Consider the following 16,718-nt stretch of genomic DNA (forward strand, 5'->3'; position numbering starts at 1 on the left):
CGCCCTGCTTGTCTCCATCAGGAAAGGTCCTGAGGCAGCACCAGCCCCACCAGGCCCCCATCCAGGTATCTGCTCAACCAAGGTTTGCAAGCCCTGTCCTGGGTGCTTCCTGACTACTCTGCCTCCAGATAAACAATAGAAATTTCAGTGGAAACTGCTTAGTTCTCTGAGAAAACTCATATTCAACCAAACTGATTCCAGTCCTAAAACTTTCTGATCTGGGCCGGTCCCAGGTCTGCAGAGAGCCTGGAGACATGGCCTCGGACCCCCCACCGAGATCTGGCAGCGACAGTGGTCCCGCAGCGAAGGCCCCACAGTGCCAGCATCTACACTGGCTCCTTGTCTCCTGCCCCTTTGCTCAACCCTCAGAGGTCATTGCTGCTCCCATCTCATGGATGAGCCGATGATCAACATGCCCACAGGGCTCAGCTTGTGAATGACAGAACTGACTCCGGGTCCCCGGCCATGCCAGGTCCGAAAGCTCCATGTCCACCCTTCTTCCTATCCGTCTCCTATTCTGTGAACTCGACCACGTTTTACATGTGCCCTGCATCCAGCAGCAGTGAGTCTCATCCTCTGAAGGTGCTTTGCGTCCCGGCAGCACTGGGTAATCTTGTAATAGGAAGGGTTTCCCCGCTGTTCGACCACAGGGAGGAGAATGAAAGAATCGCTCCTTCGTGAGCAGCTTCTGAGCATCTTTTGTTGGAAAACGAGTGCCTGCTACCTCCTGTTTGATTGTGAGGAGAAACCATCATAATAGAGAAAGTTGGCCAGAGGTCTGAAAAAGGAATGAGGGCAAAGCAATTCTCCACAATGGAAAATACAAACACAAGAAACCGCCTTCAAAGACCGCAGGAAAAGATGGGCTAAATGGGGGCACGTGGGATTCAGGTGAGCATCGAAAGGCTGGTGGGCCACGTGGGAATCTTCTCCCCAAATTCTAGAATGTTCTGAGTCGGCTTTAAACTGTGATCATAGACGTGGCTGATCAAGCAGAGCCTGAAAGGTAACCGGAAGCCCTACAGGTGGGAAGGGGCTGTTGATTCAAGGATGGAAGTTGTTCACCCCGGGCTTGGAAAGACGCTAAATGGCCAGGACCCTCTGCTGGCTGAGTCTTTGTGTTTCATGTCAAGCTGTCCTATTTGCCACAAAACTCTTCTTTGGCTGGGAGAGAGGGGGATGAGGTTGCGGGTAAAGAACAAACTAGGCCAAACGCAGCTTCATAGAAGGAAGCGCCCTCTGCTCACCACTGTATGCCAAAGGCTCTTCCTGGCGAGAAGGGCCTGCAGGGCTCTGGATGAAATCAACCACGTGGGCTCACAGAGTTGAGTGGAGCACATCAGAGCATCCTCATACCCACGAAACTTACGGTCACACCCCTGGGCCTTGCCAAAGAGCCCCTGACCTCCTACCCAGTGGACCGTCTCTCCACCTAAAACCCTGGAGTCTGGGGGAAGCCATCCAGAAATGCAAATACATTTCCCCTGATACCTGATACCGACCCCAGTGACAAAGGAGCTGTGACTCTTATCAGCGGGGTCCCACCAGAGGTGTTGACAACTAACCGTCCTCATCAGCTGGCCTCGCGTAGTTTGTGAAAAGCCACACGCTGCTTTTAAAATGCCAGGACAGCATTTCTTCACCCAGTTTGCTATGTTGTGGGATTTCATACAAAGCAGCTTTTTCCGTGTTCTGTTTTGCACTTTTTTTAACTTTTTCCATCTATTTTCATTGAGTTTTGTTACAACCTCATGGTTGCCGTGTGTGTGTGTGCGCACGTGCGTGCGTGTGCGTGCATGCGTGCGTGTGCGTGTGTGCGTGCGTGCGTGTGTGTGTGCGCGTGTGTGTGCGTGTGCGTGTGTGTGTGTGTGTGTGCACCCACTCAACCTCACAGTTGTCACCTTCCACTGTGCATGTCTAGGCTCCCTCAGGATGCTAGACGCTTCACAGGTGACGCAGTCAGCAAAGGGCCTTAGCCTTGGGCCTGTTGTGACCGGGTACCATAGACCAGGTGGTGTGAACAGCAGACACTTACTTCTCACAGTTCTGAGGCTGGAAGTCCAAGGTCAAGGCAGTCGCATGTTTAGTGTCTGGGGAGCTCCCTTCCCTGTTCACAGACAGCATCTTCCCACTGTGACCTCACATGGCGGAAACAGCGAGGACGCTCTCTGGGGTCTCTTTTAAGGCCCTGATTCCACCACCCCCCTCCACGACCTCATCACCTCCCCAAGGTCCCACCTCCCTAACACCATCATCACACTGGAGGTTAGCATCTCAGCTTTTGAATTTGGTGGGAGGGACACCACATTCAGTCCATGGCTAAGCCCATCAGCCTGTTTCAGACACTACCACTAATAAAATCCCTCTCTGTTTTCAGCAACTGGAAGAAAAACTCAAGGGACAGGCTGACTATGAAGAGGTGAAGAAAGAGCTAAAGTAAGTGTGGGGGTGCCAGCTCGGCCCTGCACAAGCCAGTGCTCACTGGGGACATTTGCTAAGGAAGGCCTGTGCCAGCGAGGGGACAGCCCCAGGTCCTTGACTGACCCCCAGCACTGGGCCGAGTCCTGGTGTGCCCAACATCACAGGTGTCTGTACTCAGACCTGTGCCTGAATTCTCAGGCTCTTTATAAGGCTCTGTGCATAGAAACTGTCAGCATGCACGGAATCAATATGCCTTTATGGGAAATATAAAATACGAGCTTATTTTTAGCTGCAAGTTCCCAAAACAGAAGGAGAACAGAGCAAGGTAGCCTTTTCCAGCCGAGGGCGCACACCTCCCCGGCCACACCTCCACCCGAGACGCAGCGGCTGAAAGCGTGTCCTCCTTCAGTCCTGACGCCCACGCTCTCATGCCTAGAAGTTCCCTCTCCAGGCCCGACCGCCCAGCCTGAGCCTCCTGCCATCTCAGACTCCGCTCCCCAAGCTGCCCTGGGCCCACCTGGAGCCCTCACCTCAGAGTCTCACCTGGCCTCTCCCGCCCCCACCGCCATGGCCAGGTTACCAAACACCGCAGAAAAGTGCCTGCAGGCCCGGGTCCTCTCCCCTGCCGTTGGCCAGCTCTGCTTCCCTGGGGGCCTTGCCACGCCCTCGGGCACCCTTCTGCCCCCAGCTGTGCCCTGACACCCCCTGCCAGCAGACCCCCTGGTGCCCTGCCTGATGGAGGCAACTCCTGCCTTTGCCTCGAGGTGACTCCCTCTGGTCTTGGCTTCTCCCCACTGCCCCCACCACTCCAGACTGACCCCGCAACGCTGGTCCCTTCCTTCCTTCGCCTTCCAACTCATCCATCAGCTCTTTTCTCTCTTGCTGATAGTTTTAATTTCTCCTTTTAAAATGAGCCAACACCTACTCACCATGCTGTTCTTTGGATTCTTAATTTTGTTCCCTTGAGTTCGCTGGGGGAAAAAAAAAAGCCCACTGGAAGGCGTCTTTGACCTTCTCGACCCCATGTCAGTAGCCTCCCTGGCGGGGTGACCCCAGCGGGGCGGGGCTCCCCTCACTTCTCTCCCCAAACATCCTCACCCCCATGTCGCAGACAGCCTTTGCGCATTTCCTTGAACAGCCCCTCGGCTCTCTGCACGTCCAGCTCCTCAAGCTCTGTCCCCTCCCCAACCCCATTTCCAGCTTAGGGAGGATATTTTTCACTTCTGTGCCCACCTCCCTATCCCTGTCCCTCCTCAAAAGAAATCATGTGTGCCCTCTCCTCACGTGCACCCTCTCCCAGTGTGGAATCGGAAAAGCTGACATGGAGACCTTCTCTAGGCCCCCACCCTTCCCAGTCTGAGGCCCATCCCACACGCCTTCTCCTCTGAGCTCACCTCCGTTTCCAGGAGCCAAGGCTTCTAGGCCCCTCCCTTCTGCTCTCTCCCGGCTCCACCTGCCCAGCCGCTCGCTGGTTCTCAGCCCCTCCAAGAACAGAGCCCCCCCCACACTCCTGCCGGCCCTTGTGTTACCTCTGCACATGCAGCGCCCCCCTCAACAACGCAGGCGTCTCTGAGAGCCCCATTCAGGTGGCTTTTCTGTTAAAACGCATCCCTGGCTTCCCACGTCCTGGTGATGCAAGCACCCTCTGGACATTCACTGGGGTCCCTTTCTGTCCTATCTCTCCCCCATCTCCCCGAGATTCCCCCACCACCACCCCCCACCCCAGAGTCTAGAAAGCACCTTGCTCCTTTACAGCCCTTCTCAAACCCTGACAACTCGAGACAGACGCGTCTCCTGCTCGGGTTTTCTCCTGCTCGTGCTGCTAGAAGCACCTGCAGGGCTCCTGAGGCCGAGGAGTGGCTCTGACTCTGCACAGGCCAGGCACATAAGAGGCTGTCGGTAAATTTGTTGAATAAATGAAGAGACACAGTTTTTAGTACAAACTCAGACGCACTTAGTCTTTTCTTACATGATCCTAAAGAAGCTCACAGACAAGAATATAGTTGCAAACAACGTGACAGCCACTAAGAAAAGACAAGCTTGTCCAGACTGCTCGCCTCTCTCCTCGCAGCTGATGCAACACGGCCCAGGGTTCTTATTATTCTCGGTAGCTCATCGTAAAACAAAATTATGAGCTCCTCCTTGTTCCTGTTTTGTTAGTTTACATGACAGGAGCCACTATGAAGACACAACCACAAGGAAACTGAGGGCGGTCGGCTCCTTACTGAACCTCTTGGGGGCCATAGCAGAGGGGGGTCCCTGGGGCCCTGGGCACTTTTCCACATGGTGCTCCCCGGATGGCACTGCCGCAGAGCTTAAAGAAGGGCCGAGGCTAGAGTCAGGGCTGGGAGAGCGCAGGTGGCCCAGTGCCTGGGATGGAAGCTGCCCTCTTTCTTGAGCGTGAGGGGAGCACCCTGGCTCCTTGGGGCCACGTGGACCCAGAGAAAGACTGTTCACGTGTGCCTCACTCTGCAAATAGCAGTCCTGGGCACCCCAGCTCATTCAGCTCTCAGACTTGTTGAAACAGGCCATGACCACAGTGGCTTCTGTGATAAGGAGGACAAAGGAGAAATGAGCCCAGTCGCCCACACCTTTGTGGTGGCTCCTTCCCGTACCTGAGCACCAGGACAGTCCCCTGCCGCCTGTGAGCCTTCTGGTCCTGGGACCTCACTCTTGGCCAAATGCTGGGGCACAGGTTTATCTTCCTGACTTCCTTGTTAGAGCTTTTTCAGCCCCTCTCAGCTTTACAAATACATTCCACTTACAGCCGTGTTATGTCTGTGTTCAACTTAACTTTAAAATTATACTCCGAACAGACCTGGTGTGATTCCATATGGAGTGATTTACATGCTGGGCAAGAAACTTTCGCTGGCCAACTGCTAGTTGAATAGTTATTCCAGAGCCGCTATCGGATGATAAGGCTGCCAGCGAAGTTGTTAAAGTTGTCAGTTCCTCAGTTCCTGGAGCACAGGGAGCATTAGCAAGACTGCCCCCACCCCGCCCCGCCCGCCGCAGGTCCGAGCAGGGGTAACGGCTCTGTCTTGGTCTCCACAGCATCCTGAAGTCCATGGAGTTTGCGCCGGCCGAGGGAGCTGGGACGCAGGTACACGGTCTCCCTTTGCTTTTTGCTTGTGCGAGCATCATGTCACTGTTTCACCATCGAGGTTGTTTCTCCTCGGGAACATTTCACCAAGTTAAACCAAATTATCTTTAAGTTAAAAGGGGCAAACAGAGAAAAATCAGTGTTTTTCAAACTGGTTAACTGAGTTCACCTGAACTTGCAATTTAACACAGGCAGGTACTGAGAAAGTGGGTACAAACACTCTCAGACTGTGTTACAGATCAGCCCCAAATGGACTGACTTAGGAATTTTTATTATCTACTGCCCCACATGGATGAGAAGCAAGATGGCAGTGGCACACGGTAACCCAGCAGCCAATTACAATCTTAAGTCATCACCTGACATCCCATTCCTGAGGCCCAGAAGGTAGCCAACTCTCGGCAGCTGGCACCAAAAACAGGTCGCCTTTGCAGGTCTCTCTGACAGGTGTCAACCTGTCCCATTACTAAAGGAAGCGGAGGTCTAGATGCTCAGATCTGGGGACAGAAGAGAGAATAAATAGCTGTCAGCAAGTTGTGTGAGCCTAGAAAGAGAAAACTTCCTTCAACCGAAATGAGTTATTTCAGAAAGGAACTTGCGTGTCCTCCACATGCATGGAGCATCCTTGGGAGGCTGGAGGCGGGTCAGATCAGAGCAGGGGCCATGGGGTCTGGCAGCCTACGGAGCCAGGTGGCAGCTGGCCCCGCGGTGAGCACAGCTCTGCCCTGTCTAGGACGCATCCAGGCCCCTGGAGGTGCTGCTGCTGGAGAAGAACCGCTCGCTGCAGTCCGAGAACGCCGCGCTGCGCATCTCCAACAGCGACCTGAGCGGTAGGTTGATAAGTTCTCGCGGCCGCTCGGCCCCCACTCGGGGGTCGAGGAAGAGGAAGGCGAACCGTGAGTCTGGGCTGATGCATGGCGGGCGTCACTGGGCGATGGGCGATGAGAGCCTTGACTAACGAGTGTCCGTCTTCCTCCTCGTCCTCACCGCCCCCCTCCGCCCCCACCTGGCAGAGACCATCCAGGCGCAGCCGCAGGGCGTCTGCGGAGGGCAGGCAGGGCCGTGCTGCTGGGGGCGCCCCCGCCGGCGCGCGCGCGTTCCGTGGCTTTTCTGGTCTCTTCCGAGTTGTGCGGCCTCTCCTGTGGTGTTTCCTGGGCTACTTCCAGGGCTGGGCCCTGCCCTTCCCGGCTCAGTGGAGCTTTTCTTCCTTTGTCAGGTTGTCCTTGGGAACGCCTCCCCCATCCTTAGCCTTTCTTTGCTCATCCCAAAGTGGTGGCGTCACTGACGGCTTCAGGTTTTGGCAGCTGGTAAAGCGTTTAAGAGTGTCTCGGGCTCCGATGATATTACATTCTTAAAAATGTGCGTGCCTTCGATCGAGCGGACTCGGTGCGGTACATTCGCCTCAGAGCAAGTGGTGTGAGAATCCGTTGGTCCCAAAATGTCAGTGTTTGCTGCTCCTCAGGTGGGGCCCTTTCTGGTTATAGCTCGAATGCTGGCGGCCCGCTGAGAGGCCCGCGACCTGCCGACTCGTTACTGTGTGTGGTACCGGCTCCTTGTCACGTTAGGAGTTTGAATCTCTGTCAAGGGGGAACTCTCCAGGCTGCAACGTACAAGAAAGGTGCAAACATGAAATGCATGTTGCTTGTTTCGGGGGGCCTCGTTTGGCTAATTTACAAATTCAATCGAAAAACAAACCAACACACCTCATTGGCCCTTGTTTTAAAAAAAAAAATGCACTTTTTTTTTTTCCCTTTTGTGGGGCAAACTTTGCATCTTGGTCTTGGTTTTTTTTCCCTTTGGAATCCCCCATAATGCATTATGTTTGCCCTTCCTTGTAGGGTCAGCCAGGAGAAAAGGGAAAGACCAGCCTGAGAGTCGGCGTCCTGGACCTTTGCCGGCCTCCCCTCCTTCTCAGTTGCCCCGCAACACGGGGGAGCAGGCTTCCAATACTAATGGTACACACCAGTTCTCACCAGCGGGGTTAACGCAAGACTTTTTCAGCTCATCCCTGGCAAGCCCCAGCCTGCCCCTGGCTTCTACGGGAAAATTTGCACTAAACTCTCTCCTCCAACGACAGCTAATGCAGTCCTTCTACTCCAAGGCCATGCAGGAAGCAGGAAGCACAAGCATGATTTTTTCAACAGGTCCATACAGCACAAACTCCATATCTTCCCAAAGTCCATTACAACAAAGCCCAGATGTAAATGGCATGGCCCCATCTCCCAGCCAGTCAGAAAGTGCTGGGAGCGTCTCCGAGGGCGAGGAGATAGACACTGCAGAAATCGCCCGGCAGGTGAAAGAGCAGCTGATCAAGCACAATATCGGACAGCGCATTTTCGGACACTACGTCTTAGGACTGTCTCAGGGGTCCGTGAGCGAGATCCTGGCCCGGCCCAAGCCGTGGAACAAACTGACGGTGCGCGGCAAGGAGCCGTTTCACAAGATGAAGCAGTTCCTCTCAGACGAGCAGAACATCCTGGCTCTTCGCAGCATCCAAGGCAGACAAAGAGGTGAGCGGCTCGGGGTCGGCACCCACCTGTGAGCCTGGCACGGAGCTGCGTGTGTGCACGTGTGCATGTGTGATGATACATGTGTGCCTCACATCAGGTACAGCTCACAGTCCTGCCATTTCCAGAGCTCAGGGCCCACAGGCACGAGCCCTTAGATTCGGGGGGCCCAGCCTCTGAAACTCATTCCGCACCTCACACAAGGTGGACTCGCTGTTCCAGCACCACATACTGGGTCGGAGGGAATTAACGCACGACGTCCTGATGCGTTTCATGTCCAGCAGTCCTTTCGGCCTTGGGTGCTGGCCTCGGATGGGGAGGGGCCTGTGGGTGCCACCCAGCCCTAGAGCAGCAGCAGCGGCCAGGGCGGGCCTATCGTAGCGCTGGGTCCCCACGGAGGGTGAGCCGACCACATGGGCCCCCTTCCTCCTCCCTGCACACAGGCTGGTGGCCTGTGATCAGCGCACTCCCCATGTGTTAAGTCCCATTAGTGACCTGTTCAGCATCATGAGCAAACATACCTGCCTTGAGTAAAATACATTAAAGCATTAAAACACCCTTTGTACCCCGACCCTCCGTAAAAAGATAAAAAGCCCGTCCCATCCCTAATTGCAGGAACTCCTTCCCTCTTTAACAAACAATAGGAGATCCTTCTGCCAAGATAGAGAAAGGGAACTTATCAGACAGAAATACAGACTCAGAGAAGGGAGACATTTCGAATAGTGTCCGTTTGCACAGAGGACATTGAGCCTTTTACGGCAATGTTAACTGGAATCGACTGTCTTTGGATGATTAGTGTGAGCTTTGTTCCGGGGCTGGTGGGCGATTCGCTGGGCAGCAGAGCTCCCTCCATCTGAGCCCCATGGCGCTGGTGCCGCAGGCCGCCCCCCAGTTCTGTCCAATCCCCTCTGGCAGCAGAGCCATGGCCTCTGCAAGCCGGTCAGCCAGGGAAGGGCCTCTCAGAAGTTTCTAGTGACTCCCAAGCGGCACAGGAAGCCCTGAGCCCTCTTTGTAGCAACAGGCGGCTCAGATTTCATGTCACGCAGCCCATATCGTCAGCACCACCATCCCCCTGATTGTTTTGTTCTTACCACACTTGTTTTTCAACAGAGAATCCAGGCCAGAGCCTGAACAGACTCTTTCAGGAAGTACCGAAACGAAGAAATGGGTCTGAAGGTATGTCGCAGGCAGGTGTTTTTCTTTGCAGTTAGTAACCTAGGAAGCAGCATGCCCTTAGCTGTGTATTTGGGTTCAAACTGTACAGTGTGATTCTGGCCTGGAACCTGATGGAAAAACAGAGCTAGTAAGTATAAAACAAAGCACGGGTTCAAGTTCACACGGCCCCTCCCTCCCCCCACCGTGGCCCTGCCCTCTACCCAGTCCAGGAGGGGGCGGCACCCCTAAAAATCAGCCCCAAACTGCAAATCACGCCCCCCCCCTTCACATTCAAATTACAACTCTCCCCGTGTTCTCAGAAGCAGGTGAAAGAATAACCCTTTGTTGCTCTGAAAAAAATCAGGTGACTGAGTCAGATGAGATACTGCTGCTTCCTTGACCCTTCCCCGAGCTCGGAAATCCGTCGAGGGTGTGACCGATCAGACAGGTTGTGGCCGGCTCTCTCGCCCATGGGTCCCAGCGAGCCAGCCCCCACTGCCCTCCTCGGAGCCGCAGCTTTAAGGGGGTTCTGTGCCGGTGGTTGGCTTGTTTTTAAATGGTTTGATGTGGCAGTTCATATTTAGTAAAGGTATCAACCAGTTAAAACATGTGGACAGCTTCCGGGAAGCATCGAGGCCAGCCCCCAGGCCATAGTAGCTGCAGTGCATCTGGACACGTGGCTGCTCACCATGTGACCAGAAGACGGGATTCTTGTCCTTTAGAAATGTCCTCTCCTTGTTCAAGTGATAAGAGACCCGAAATTTTTAACTTAAGCCTCTTCCCTTTGTACATCCAAATGATGGTGGGAGGATCAGCCTCAACCCCTTGCCCCTTCTGCCCATTTTTCCTCTCTGGCCTCAAGGACATGTACAGGGAGGGCCTTGAACATATCCCAAGCCAAAGCAGCTGCTGGAGTTGCTTTTAAATGACTCACACACACACAAAAAAAAGCCCTGCCCTTTAATCCTTCATTTATATATATTTTTATACACACACACACACACACACACTGAATTAAATGATTTGCTCTCCCTGGTCCCAACCCACGGGTGATATCCAGCTTGGATAGTGTCAGAGCTGGTCCCACTGGCCAAACACTGTTTGACACCAGGTGGAGTCAGCAGGAAGCCCTTCCTGCCCAGGGTCGCCGTACCTGCTGTGAAGTCACCCGCACAGCAGGTACAGGTAAGCAGGAGGCCAGCCTGCCTCCTTGTCGTCGCCGGCCTCAACTCACCGGCAGCTATTTTTCAGAATGCCATCTTTGTGCAGCACTACATTTTGTTCCAGGTGTGGGTTTGATGTCATCTGTGTGGCTTCTCCCTGCAGGTAACATCACCACCCGGATCCGAGCCTCCGAGACCGGGTCTGACGAAGCCATCAAGTCCATCTTGGAACAAGCCAAGAGGGAGCTGCAAGTCCAGAAAACCGGTACGGAGTCCAGGACTTCCACCACTGCCTTCCACGCTTACATCGTGAGCGTTCTGTTCGGCAGTAATTAACTTTGTTTAAAAAGAAATAGAATGTGTGTTTTCAAGCCTTTAGTACAGGGGGGGAGCAGGTCTGTGTGACATGTGTTTTGCTAATACTTACCATTCTAGATCATTCCTTACCCCTAGCCTAGAATATCCATGACTTAAATGAACAAGTAATCTGTATCAGATTCCCTTTCTTAAATACAACACAGGAATCTGTTATTTGGTATACATTTGACCACATACTAGTGAAAAATAAACTCTTAACAACTGCTTTACAGAACAAATATTAGCAGGAAGGAGCAGGAAGTGTTAAAGGACGGGTGTCCCCACCTCTGTAGTCAGTCAGCCCTGGGAATCGGCCCTCAGAGCTCCCTGCGAGCCGCCTTGTCTAAGAGGAGGGAACACCAACATTTCAGCTTTTCTCCGGGTGAGCAATGATTGAGAGGCACACCAGGCTGTGGATTCAGCTCAGAGCTTCTGCTAGAGGGGAAACTGAGCACCCGAGTTCTCCTCCTGAGGTTCAGCACAGACACGCACCTGCCCTGTGCCCCTGAAGCCCCTGCTCTGCCCAGTCCTGCCGGCAGGGACCATGGCATGAGGCCCCACCAGGCCTGGCAGCAGGCAGCGTGACACCGAGTGCCCACCAGCCCCCTGGCCACGCTCCTGGGTTCCTGAGCTAGGGCCAGCCCACTGGCCCCCCTACCCCGGCCCTCTGCTTCCCCTTCCCCTTGGTGGCCACCCCAGAGTCACCCACCCAGAAGGTAATCTGAGCTAACAGAACCAGTGGAATTGGAATATAGCACACGAGAATGTTAAGTTTAAAGTCATCCAGGGGACTTCCGTGGCGGTCCAGTAAGTGGGACTTTGCCTTCCAATGCAGGGGGTACTGGATCAATCCCTGGTCGGGGAACTAAGATCGCATACACCTCATGGCCAAAATACCAAAACATAAAGCAGAAATAATATTGTAACAAATTCAAAAAAGACACACAATAATAGCCCACATCAAATAATAATAATAATAAATCAAATAAATAAATAAAGTCATCTGGGAAAGAGGCCAGGATGGTGTGTCTCAGAGCGTTTGCACACGTTACATCCTCTGCCCCACCCCCACCCCCCATCGCACTCCTGATCGTAACTCCGTTCAGTCGGTGGGGCCACGGAGCAGTAGCTTTAGCCCTTCATCGCTAAATGGTTACATGAACGGTTCACATTTCACGAGGCGGGAAATGCTCAGATCACAGCGCAGTGAGGTTGTCCCGAGTAACCTGCAATCCATGGCAGGTTAACTGAGAAGGACGTGGGTGGGAAAGCCCGTCCCCACTGGGAGGTGCGCTGTCGCCGCTGTCTCACCAGCACGTTTGCTCCGCAGCAGAGCCGGCCCAGCCTTCCTCGGCATCCAGTGGCGGGAGCGCAGACGACGCCATCCGCTCCATCCTGCAGCAGGCCCGCCGGGAGATGGAGGCCCAGCAGGCCGCCCTCGAGCCTGCCTTAAAGCCCGCGCCGCCATCCCAGACAGACATCGCCCTCCTGACCCCCAAGCTGATACCCGCCTCGCCCATGTCGTCAGTGTCCAGTTACTCCCCTTTAGCCGTCTCCCTGAAGAAGCCCCCCTCGGCTCCCGACGCCAGCGCCCCTGCCCTGCCCAACCCGCCAGCCCTGAAGAAGGAGTCCCAGGATGCTCCCGGGCCGGACCTCCCAGGGGCGGCCGACCCCGCCGCACAGGGGGTCTTGAGACACGTGAAGAGTGAGCTCGGCCGCGGCACCGTGTGGAAGGATCACTGGTGGAGCGCCGTCCAGCCCGAGAGGAAGAGCAGCGCTCCGCCCGAAGACCCCAAGGCCGAAGACGCCAGCAGCAGCAAAGAAAAAGGCAGCGGCGGGCAGGCGCGGGCGGAGCGCAGCCAGCTCCAGGGCCCCTCCTCCTCCGAGTACTGGAAGGACTGGCCCAGCGCAGAGTCGCCCTACTCCCAGAGCTCAGAGCTGAGCCTGACCGGAGCCAGCCGCAGCGAGACGCCCCAGAACAGCCCACTGCCCTCCTCGCCCATTGTGCCCCTGTCGAAGCCTACCAAGCCCTCAGTCCCGCCACTGACCCCCGAGCAGTACGAGATCTACATGTACCAGGAGGTGGACACCATCGAGCTCACCCGGCAGGTGAAGGAGAAGCTGGCCAAGAACGGCATCTGTCAGAGGATCTTCGGGGAGAAGGTACGAGGTGGGGGTTCCATTCGGGGGCCTGGGTCTTCCCATTTCCTTTCACTGATGAGGACCAGGGAGCGGGGATCTGTCTGGAGGATGTGGCCATCACCCACTTAATTAACCAAAGAGAACCATGGCTCATCTACTCCCAAACTTGCAGGGAGACTGGCCAGTGAACGCTCCATTTGCTGCAGCCCCGCTGGAGGCCAGGTTCCCGGCAAGGCCCTCTCACCCTCTGCAGCCATTTAGACCTCTCATCATATATGAGGGGGTGGCAGTCACCATTTGGCAGATGAGGAAACCGAGGCTCAGGGAAGTTGACCACGTGCCCCAAGCTAGCAGATGACTAAGTCAAGCCCTGTCCCTGTGGCCGAGCGGAGCCCAGAGGCACCACCTCTGTAGGCTGTTTTGGCCAAAAAGGATCTGATCACAGAGAGAGATGACCAGCCCACAGAGAGCCAAAGGCACTTGGTAGAGACAGCAGTCAGAAGATGCTAGGGTGTTGTCCGGCCAGAGGGGCAAAGCAACTTGCCCAGGGATGCACAGCTAGAGGTGGCATGGGCAGAGCCGTGCAGGGCCCAGGCTGTGCCCAGGACCAGCCCTGAAGGCCCTCATTTTCTCATCGTCCTTCTTGGCTCATGAAAAGCCCAGTCTGTGGATGAGCTCCCAGACACTTTCTGTTCTCGGTGCTTCCTGGTCACTAAGATTCTGGTTAATGGGGATTTACCAGGCCTGCAAAATGTAAGATAAATATAATACTCCAGGATAGTCTTAGATTAAATAACGACTGGCTAAGCAGAATGAGAAGCACTCCAGTCCCATAAAAGACAGTCTTCCTGAGGGGCACAGGGCTGGGTCAGCCGTGGCCTCCGAGAGGCCCGTGGCGGCCTCCTCCACCACCTTCCCAGGTCCTGCCTTGAGTTCAGTGTTTGCAATATACCATGTCATGCATCCTTGCGATACAGTTGTGAACTCTTCATCACAATCTTGCAAAAGGTGATGGGGTGAATAGGAATGAGGATGAGAATTTAAAGTCCCTTGAAATTTCTAGTTCAGTGTTGTAAAAATATCATTTGAGAACATTTAAATAGACATTTGTGCTCATGCCTTAAATTTAGCAGAGACTTAATAGCATTGAACTTGTTTGGCCCATGAGTGCAGTTTATTCTGGAACTTGAGAACTTTTCAAAGAGTGATCGGATGCAGCCCCTAAATATCTCTGGGCTGCATCTGTGTCCTGTGGGGGGTGTTTGTGCCCATACATATGTATGGCCATATGTGAGCATAAGAAAAGGCGGGTATGTACGTGCAACTTGTCGACCGTCGGCACTGAGCTCCACTCCCAGGCTGGCTCCTCTGTCGCCACCAGCTCACCTCTGGGCCCCTACTGTGGAGCGATGTGATCAGAGAGAGCCGACCTTTCTAAATGCCAGGCTGGCCCGGCGTCAGCACAGGAGACAGACGTCCGAGTCCCGCCAGCATCCGTTGCTCCTGGTTTATCTGAAGGGGTCCTTGGCCCCCAACACCCTGGCCTTTCCTGGCGCCACCAGGCAAAGAGCAGCGTGGTTTCAGTGCTTCCTCCTCGGGTTGTCAGGGCGACAACCCTGCAGGCTTGGCAGGATCAAGACGCTGGGGGGAGGGGGGCCCCTCCCCTCCATTTGCCCACCCCTCTCTCCCTAGGAGCTGAAAGCAGGGACCATGACTGTGGCTCCCTGTGCCAGGGCGTCAGCCCACCCATGACCTTGAAAAGCTTAGCCACCCCCCAACCCAGGCTGTCGCCACCCCCCAGGGGCCAGTTCTGTGCTCCGCCTGGGAGCGCTCCAGTGCCGTCCTGCCTGGCCACGCCACCACACGGTCGTGCGTGTAACACTGAGGCCTCACACCAGACCCAGGCGCTGACACCACCATGTGTCCTTGGTTGCCGTTCCAGGTGCTAGGCCTGTCACAGGGCAGTGTCAGTGACATGCTGTCCCGGCCGAAGCCATGGAGCAAGCTGACCCAGAAAGGACGAGAACCCTTCATACGGATGCAGCTCTGGCTGAACGGCGAGCTGGGCCAGGGCGTCCTGCCCGTCCAAGGGCAGCAGCAAGGGCCAGGTAGGGGCGGCCCCACCCCCAGGCTGCTGTGGGGAGCGGGGAGGGGCGTCCACATGCGGCGGGGCTGAGACGCCTCTTTCCTCCACAACCTGTTGCCATGGGACTGACTCAGTTTTTAGGAAAGAGAAGATTGTGCCTAGCTAATTTTATAAGCAGCAGAAAATGAGTTACCAATTAAGAAAATGCTGTTTATACATAAATATAGGTAAAAGTCAAGTAGCTAAATCAGGGAATCGGGAAAGGAAATCAGCCAAAGGCACAGAATGAAGGCTCTCACGAGTGGCTGCTTCCGCCTGCCCCCCAGTTGGGGGCCAGCTTGCCACCAACAGCACTTGGCCTGTCCACGTGGGTCCCTCCTGCTCTGCGCTCTGCACCCCTGTCAAGTCTGCCCCCTCCCGTAAGGAGTAAGGACCCTCCCTTGTGCCTTTGGGCCCTTATGCTGTCCCCCCTCAGCTGTGCTCAGGGTATTAAGAAACTTTAACCCCCGAGTTTGCTTCCTCATGTAACTGTCCCCCTTTCTCTCCTTTAGTCTTGCACTCCGTGACATCACTACAAGACCCCCTGCAGCAGGGCTGCGTGAGCTCAGGTAATTAGCCACAGTTGGGGTTTGGATGATATATTTCCCTGCCTTTTGGTCTGTACTGGGGGGACTTGAAGGGTCGCTTGTCCTGGATCCAGTGAGCTGAAAACATGGTATCCTGTTGGCAAACTGGGTTCTTCGAGGTCATAGTTTCTAGTGGAGAAGCAGAGGGTTGACAGCCGAGTGCAGGTCCCTCCCACATCTTCTTACTTCTTGCTGTGTTCTTTCATCAGTCTGTCGTGTGAAGCCTTGCCTTTGGGGCTGGGGTGCGAGTCAGAGACGGATTCTGTGCTCAGGGGGCTTCCAGCCTTATAACAGGATATAGGGGACAAAGAATGGGCATTGCAGTTCCGGGCGTGATGCTCAGGAGAGTGGCATTGAGGTTGAGGTCCAGCCTGGGAGCAGGTGGTGGAGAGCCTGGAGCACCAGCCAAGGGGCTGGGGCTGCTTCTGACCGGCATCAGAGAGCCTCGAGACCTGGTCTCTGAGGTCACATCACCGCCTTCCAGACTCCTGAACATGGCAGCCCCGGGCTGGCCCGCACACCGGGCTCCTGACCCCACGCGTTCCTGGCCTTGCTGGGCGTACACTTGTGCCAGCCTCTTCCCACCCAGCTCTCGGGAACAGCCAGTGTCATGAGCTGTTCCTCTTTCTTCCTTTCTTTATCTTTCTAAACATGTTGATTAGTCTCCATATCCCATTGATTCATTGAAAACACAAACAAAGCTAAGTGAGGAGCATGGAACCCGCCAGCCTGTTGGAAGTTTTACGAGGAAAAACACGTGTCATGAGGGGAACAGCTGGGCCGCAGCGGCCAATACCACTTCAAAATTCCAAACCCACGCACAGATGCAGCCAGAGTACACTGGGCTGCAGCTCAGTTCCCCACCAACATTTTCTTCTGTTTGGGGTGTTCCATCTTGAGGGGTGGAAGGCTGTGTCTAACCCAGGCTTTTGGCTTCCTTCGCTGCACCTCTGAAAGGAGCGGTTGGCCCTCTGAGAAGGACCAGGTGTACTTCCTCCTCCCTGCCTTTCTGGGTTGGCCAATCTAATTAGCAAGTGCTGGAGACCTTAACACAGCCCTGGCTCAAATTCAAGACACATTAGGGAAATAATGGACACAGTTGTTTGTGCTAAGAGTTTCCCGGACGTTTGCATGGAAAATTAGCCCTGCCTCTTGCTTGAA

General features: G+C 54.9%; 1 protein-coding gene across 12 annotated transcripts in view; it reads left to right on the forward strand.

Moving 5' to 3' along the window:
* CUX1 (cut like homeobox 1) overlaps nt 1–16,718 on the forward strand; it is a 360,547-nt gene that overhangs the window by 280,806 nt on the left and 63,023 nt on the right. For 4 of the 12 annotated variants that reach the window (XM_044936115.2, XM_025275401.3, XM_025275399.3 and 1 more), the window contains exons 12-20: nt 2,378–2,436; nt 5,476–5,524; nt 6,255–6,351; nt 7,360–8,031; nt 9,139–9,204; nt 10,510–10,611; nt 12,034–12,866; nt 14,788–14,953; nt 15,483–15,539. In XM_044936115.2, the coding sequence (XP_044792050.1) occupies nt 2,378–2,436; nt 5,476–5,524; nt 6,255–6,351; nt 7,360–8,031; nt 9,139–9,204; nt 10,510–10,611; nt 12,034–12,866; nt 14,788–14,953; nt 15,483–15,539 (2,101 nt within the window). The remainder of the gene's footprint in view (nt 1–2,377; nt 2,437–5,475; nt 5,525–6,254; nt 6,352–7,359; nt 8,032–9,138; nt 9,205–10,509; nt 10,612–12,033; nt 12,867–14,787; nt 14,954–15,482; nt 15,540–16,718) is intronic. The other 8 variants (XM_025275406.2, XM_025275404.2, XM_025275403.2 and 5 more) reach the window with 5 other exon arrangements.

This window comes from Bubalus bubalis, chromosome 24, assembly GCF_019923935.1.
Source record: "Bubalus bubalis isolate 160015118507 breed Murrah chromosome 24, NDDB_SH_1, whole genome shotgun sequence".
NCBI lineage: Eukaryota > Metazoa > Chordata > Mammalia > Artiodactyla > Bovidae > Bubalus > Bubalus bubalis.